Source organism: Ornithorhynchus anatinus, chromosome X1 (genome assembly GCF_004115215.2).
Source record: "Ornithorhynchus anatinus isolate Pmale09 chromosome X1, mOrnAna1.pri.v4, whole genome shotgun sequence".
In the NCBI taxonomy this organism is placed as follows: domain Eukaryota; kingdom Metazoa; phylum Chordata; class Mammalia; order Monotremata; family Ornithorhynchidae; genus Ornithorhynchus; species Ornithorhynchus anatinus.
In genome coordinates, this window is record NC_041749.1 from 80,574,960 (window position 1) to 80,580,959 (window position 6,000).

The window sequence follows — 6,000 nt, forward strand, 5'->3', positions numbered from 1 at the left end:
CTCAGGGCAAATCATCACCATTACTGCTGAAACGAACCAAAGGGCCTGTCCTGCTGGTGGTAGGACATACCTTTTCCTTCGACTATTGGTGCCTGAGCAATGCTTACCACAATAAAGAGGGGCCCAGAAAGGTGTAATACTGCATTTTCACCGACAGCACGTGCAAGAGATTCTCTCTCAATGAAAACTCAATGATGTGTTCTTGTCATCGGCAGCATCGCTGCTGAACGGGAGGACAATTCGACTACCACCGGTGCAGAACTCTGTCCACGACAGAAGCTCAATAATGCCATTGATGAGGAATACCTGGGAAGAGGTGGCTGTCTTAGGAGATGACCCTCCTAGCCAAGGAAGCAAACGGCCAAGTCTCCTCCTAACCAAACCCTTCCCCTACGGGACACCAACACTCCAACTTGATGAGAAACTAGGAATCGATGTCACCACGTTGCAGGACAGACACTTGTTAAAATTCCTGGACTCAGTAGTGGACACTGATGGGAGAGGAATGTGCGTTGTGTTATTCGGTCATTAAACCTAGAAAGTAGCACATAAAGGTCAGACCGAAAGCCAGTGAGCTAGGTAGCTTCACGGACAGAAGTCAGATCAGGGCTAGTCGCATAATAATTGTAAAATGTACAAGATTTTTCCGAGTGCTTTTTTTTCTCCCCCCACATCTTAGAATAATGAGCATTTCTTGAAAAAAATCATCGTGTTTTTTTTTTAATTGATGCCACCCATATCTGATCAACCCCAGCTGGAGAGGTGGTCCCCACCAATTCGGATTAACCTGTTCCCACTACACCCTTCCCCCTTCGACACCGGATCCAAGGTGGGGGAAATGATGAGCGTCCGGAGGCCGCAACCGGGCTCTGAACATTGCAGTGGGGTTTGCCCCCGCCCCCCTCAAACCAACGTCAGCGAAAGCCGGCGAAGGGGCGGGGTTCGGCCCCAGTCCCGCCCCCCACTTCCGTGACGACCCTTCCCCCCACCCGATGCTGGACAGCGCCTGCCTGGGAACTTCCCCCTGGAAGGGCCCGGCGCCGGCTGCCCCGGAAGGACGGGGACGGGGGGCCCTGCCCTCCAAACTCTCGCGTCAAACACCCACCTCTGCAAAGGAGACGAGCTCGGGAGATGAGGGCAGTGGTCACGGAGGGGACGGAATGGGCGTCGGGGAGATCCATCCCCCTCCGCCCCCGGCCAGAAACCACTAGGCCGGCTCGGGGAAACTATCCCCCGACTCCCCGGGGTCCGGCGGTGTGCAAGGGAGCCCGGCTCATCGGCCACCCCGCGTCCCGAAACCCCACCCCCGCCACCCTTCAGGCTCAGGGCCCAGGTTCCGCCCCGCTCACCCTCGAGCGTCTCGCATTGCACCAGGTTGAGATAATCCGCCTGGTTCAGCACTCCGGCCTTCAGGCCGCGCACCAGCCCCTCCAGATAGCCACTGTCGACGTTGAAATACAGCTCCGGGAAAGACGACATTGCGACGGCAACGGCGGCTCCGGCAAGCGAGGGGCGGAGCTCTCTGACCGGCCCCGGCCAGAGAACGGGAACCGGTCGGGCACGTGACTCCTTCTCCCGGCTGCTTCCCCGCCCCGTCCTTCCTCCGCGACCCGAGGATCAGGTGACGCGTCACCCGGCCTGTAGCGCAGCCTGCCCGGTCAGGTGACTCTCCGGGACCCGGACTCACGTGATCGGGCGAGCTCCCGGCCCTCTAACTTGCCCCACTGGTTCGGAGACGGCGGCTTCCGGCCTACCCTCCTCGCCCGTAGTCCGCCCTTTATCCGCCTGAACTCGTTCGCCCAATGGCGGGCATCTGGGCGCCGTAGAAACCCCGGAGGCCGCGGGACCTCGGGAGCAGACGCTCTAAGGGGAGAGGGCTCGGGCGGAGGCGAAGTCGCGGATTCCAAGGGGTGAGGGACAGGGGGACGGGATCTGGAGATGGAAGGAAGGAAGGAAACGCCGTCCCGGTTCCAGGGGTGGGGACGGGGATCTGGAAAGGACTGTGTTCGAGAAGGACGGGTAGGGGTCAGCGGGCTTCCCTGTCAGGGACCGATCGCTTCACCGCTTTCTGGGGTGGGGGTTCTGGGTTGCCGATGGGAGACAAGCGATGGATAAAATGGGGGTGTGGGCGTCTTAAGGGAAGGGCGGTATCCCGAGCAGTTCCGGGTCTTTCCTTTCGGCCTTCCCCCCTTGGGCCCCCGAAAACCCCTCGGCCCAGAGAGAGCACGGGCTGAAGGAACGCCTCGGGCCAGGGAACATGTCTCCCACCTCTGGAGTTTTGTATTCCTCAGCGCTCGGTACACTGTTCTGTACACGGTAAGCGTTCAATAAATACCATTGACCGAGCTGCCTGCTGCCAGGTCTGACCACGGAAGCCTTTATTTGCATTTTAAGAACCGGCCCCCTCCCTCCAGCCCCAGATTAATTGCGGCTGCAGGGGTAGGTGGCGCTGATCTTCCGGCAGTAGCAGAAGGCGTTGAAGAAGCGACAGTAGCAAGTGGCGCAGGGGTCGCAACAAGGGAGCTGGTGACCCAGGCAGGACTCGAGTAGGCGAACACACCGACGGGGGGAGCGCTCCTCTCGGCCCTGTAGGTCCGGCACCTGAAGAGGAAAAGAGCGGAGGAGCTTCATGTGACCTAGGCACACGTTCTGCCAGCCCCGCACTCCCTTTCTGAGGAAGGAGGTGGGGGAGTACCAGAGCAGGAATGGCCCAGCGTTCCCCTCAGATATCCAGTACGTCCCTCGAGGCATCTTCCCTAATATCACCTGCCTTACCCCCCAACATACACCTCCCGAAGTGGGGATGGTAAAGCCAAGAAGAAACCCAGAACCCACAGGCGTAGACCACCTGTCCTCTGCTCTCATTAGTGCTCTCTGGGCTTAGGGTGGAGGGGTAAATCAGGGGATTGGTCCTGCTCACTGCCACTACTGCATGCACCTCGCGGCTGCTTTTGCTTCCTGACTGACTGCCAGCCCCTTTGATGTCCAGATGGGGCCAAAGAGGCTTAAAGCAGGGATGGGAGCAGCCACGCCTGCTAATGTCTTCTTCCTCTCCCCACTCTTCCTCCCACCCCCACCAAGGCTTAAAGGCCTGGCTGGATAACCCCATTGGGAATTCGGTTCGTGGGGAGGACCTGAGGACTCTGCCTTCCATTCTGGCCCTAGGAACGTGAGGGCAGCGGGTGGCCAAAGCCATTGAGACTGGAGATTTTTCCCTCTCCTGTCTTAGAGCTCTGCTGACCCTTCCCTGGGCTATAATGTCCTCGACCCTGCCAGCAAGTCTGCTCCCTTTCCCCGGACCGCTTGGTCCTTTAGGCTCCTGGGGTCTGTGCCTATTGGTGCAGGGCTCTAGGGGCCAAGGAGCTCTTGGATTGAAGGGGTAGCGTCCTCCTAGCCATGTGGGGCGGTTTACCCCTGATGTCAAGATTCCGGCTTCCTGCGTCCGATCTTCATTTGCCAGCTCTGCTGCCATCCGCTCCATCTCCGGCCTCAGGGCAGCATCTGGCATAGAGGCACAGGGGTGAGAGGGGCCTGGCGTCACACCTTAGACTTTCAATGAACCACCTGGGCAGGGGGTACTGGGGGGAAATGGGTCCCGGATAAGGTTTTACAAAAGAAAAAGGGGTGGAAGATAGAAGTCATGAGTTTGGAGTTCATAGTCCATGGTGCCAGGGACTCGGAAAGCTGGAAGAGGGGAAGCCTGGAAGGGGCTGGCCAAGGAAGTGGGTGCTCATGCTGGGAGAGATCCCTTCTCTCTTTCTTCCCAACCACCCACCGCCCCCCAACCTGCTAATGCTCCCCGGGGCCAGGGCAGCACTGACCTGGAAGTCTTGGTGGGGCCACAGGGACTGTGCGCAGGAGGCCCGAGTAACTGGCCCTGCTGATGCTGTCCAGGTGTTCCTGGCCGGGCTCAATAGTCAGGATGCTCTGCAGACCCTGCAGCATGACCCAGCTTAGCAGTAGTGTGTTCAGCATTGCCCAGCCTAGAGAGACCAGCGAGGCCTGTGTCCAGCGCCAACTCGGGCCCTGGACCCATCTCTACCCTCCCTGCTGCTGAGGGTGCAAATTCCCTGCCCACCCCCCAACCTCTTCTACCTTCCCCCACCTAAGCGCGCAACTACCAGGCACACGTCCATGTCCCACTGAGAATGCCAATGTCCCTGGCCATCCCCTACTGAATTTGCAATCCCCTCTCCTCCCGTGCCACCCAGGGGGCTCACCTGTGTGTGTGTGTGGATGTGTGTGTGTGTCTGTGCACGTGTACACGTGCCCCTAGCCCTGAAGTATCCCCCCAGTAGGCTGGAGCAAGGGCACTCATGGTTTATATGGCTGGATCCTAATGAAGAGCCTGGCCACATGACTCCACCAGGAGTGTGTTGGGACAGGGGTAGGTAGGGTGGGGAAGTTGTCCCCAGGCAGGAGGGGCTCTTCCGGAGGTGGGGGGCGGCTGTGACAGAGCAGGGTCTAGGTCACTCTGGGAAGCCAGAGGAGAGCTGGAGTACCGTGGGGGCGGAGTGACCCCTTGGGCCTCATCTGGCAGCCCCTACCACCCACCCCCGTTATCCTCTTGCAAACCAGAACCCCAAGAGTGCCTGTCCCTATCTAGGGCCAGTGGGGGAACCCCCAGGAGTGAAGCTCTGGGACCCAGATAGAGTTAAATAATGGGGTACAAAATCCAGGGACTCCCTGTCTCCTTGAGGTATTGGGGGCTCAGGGTAGCCAGAAAGAGCTTGGGCTCTTACTGGGGTGAGAGCAGGAAGGAGGGGGGAACCCAGGGGACATTAGTGCTAATGAGACAGGCGGCCCAGAGAGCTTTTTAATCTGCAGAGGTTCTGGCCCTCCCACCCACACTCCTTGGATCCTCAATCAGGGTCTGGCGCAGCCTGTCCCCCGCTTCCAGGAAATGGTGCAGGGGCAGCGGGGGAGAGAACTACTTTGCGGGGAGGCTTTCAACCTGGCTCCTGGGCCAGGGGGGTGGGGGTGGAGGGGCAGGCGAGGAGGAGATGGTCACAGTCTTGTTTTTGGGGTGGGAAAGCTGCTCTCTTTTCATCCCCAGGGCCCCATCTCCCAACAAGATTTCCTGGAAGCTGAGGAACAGGCTGCGCTGGCCCCTGATTGAGGATCCGAGGAGTGCAGGAGAGCGCAGGCCGCCTGGCGGAAGCGGCTGCAGATTTAAAAGCTCTCCAGGCCGCCTGCCTCATTAGTGCTAATATCTCTAGCGGGACCTATTTCCCCTCTTTCTCCCCCACCTCCCCTCCAACTGGCTACCCCCTTGCCTCTTCCCCAAGGGCAGGGGACCGAAGGTTTTAACTGGGGGATTTCCCCTCCTCCCCCCACCACACACACACTGTCAAAGTTAAGGGCTCCCTGTAGGGACCCACTCCTCGTTCCTCCCTCCCTCCAGTTGCCTGCAGTTGCCCCTGAGGGGCAGTGGAGCCTTGAGCTGGGAAAGGTCCTAAAGGGGCTGGGTTTTCCTCATTTCCAGGGTTGGCACGGAGGCTTATAGGTGGTAGGGTATGGCAGTCACTCAAGGCAGTGTGCTAAGCCCAGGACTAGGCCAAGTCAAGGGAGAAGGCAGTTTAATAATGTTGGTATTTGTTAAGCGCTTACTATGTGCCGAGCACTGTTCTAAGCGCTGGGGTAGACATAGGGGAATCAGGTTGTCCCACGTGGGGCTCACAGTCTTAATCCCCATTTTACAGATGAGGGAACTGAGGCACAGAGAAGTTAAGTGACTTGCCCACAGTCACACAGCCGACAAGTGGCAGAGCTGGGATTCGAACTCATGAGCCCTGACTCCAAAGCCCATGCTCTTTCCACTGAGCCACGCTGCTTCCTAAGTTTAAGGAGTGTAAGGACCAGCACCGCAGATTAGTTCTGCTTTTAAACCCTCACCCTCTCAGCCCAGGACCCTGCAATACCAGCTTTTCTACACCTGAGGCTCTGTGCCCTGGGCAGCCACCCGACTCACACCACCCGAGGTTAAGTCCTATCCTGAGG

At 58.9% G+C, this 6,000-nt stretch overlaps 2 protein-coding genes across 2 annotated transcripts in view; both read right to left on the bottom strand.

Annotated features, from left to right (window-relative positions):
* Positions 1–1,640, bottom strand: part of ATP6V0D1 (ATPase H+ transporting V0 subunit d1) — a 98,088-nt gene extending 96,448 nt beyond the window's left edge. Inside the window, exon 1 of the mRNA XM_029052010.2 lies at positions 1,350–1,640. Within this exon, the coding sequence (XP_028907843.1) occupies positions 1,350–1,479 (130 nt within the window). The 5' untranslated portion in view covers positions 1,480–1,640. The remainder of the gene's footprint in view (positions 1–1,349) is intronic.
* Positions 1,641–2,362: 722 nt separating this feature from the next.
* On the bottom strand, positions 2,363–3,976 carry LOC103164664 (agouti related neuropeptide). The gene is made up of 3 exons (XM_029051722.2): positions 3,822–3,976; positions 3,413–3,501; positions 2,363–2,601 (listed from the first exon to the last, which is right to left on the bottom strand). Exons 1-3 carry the CDS (start codon positions 3,973–3,975, stop codon positions 2,422–2,424), a joined length of 423 nt encoding a protein of 140 aa, XP_028907555.1. The 5' UTR covers position 3,976; the 3' UTR covers positions 2,363–2,421.
* Between the last annotated feature and the right edge of the window lie 2,024 nt (positions 3,977–6,000).

Excerpts from the sequence above, each read along its gene's own strand:
- LOC103164664 (XM_029051722.2), bottom strand. The coding sequence starts at position 3,975 with ATGCTGAACACACTACTGCTAAGCTGGGTCATGCTGCAGGGTCTGCAG. Across the intron at positions 3,502-3,821 it reads GGCCCCACCAAGACTTCCAG|ATGCTGCCCTGAGGCCGGAG; the intron begins GTCAGTGCTGCC and ends CCTCTATGCCAG. Across the intron at positions 2,602-3,412 it reads CCGGAATCTTGACATCAGGG|GTGCCGGACCTACAGGGCCG; the intron begins GTAAACCGCCCC and ends TTTCCTCTTCAG.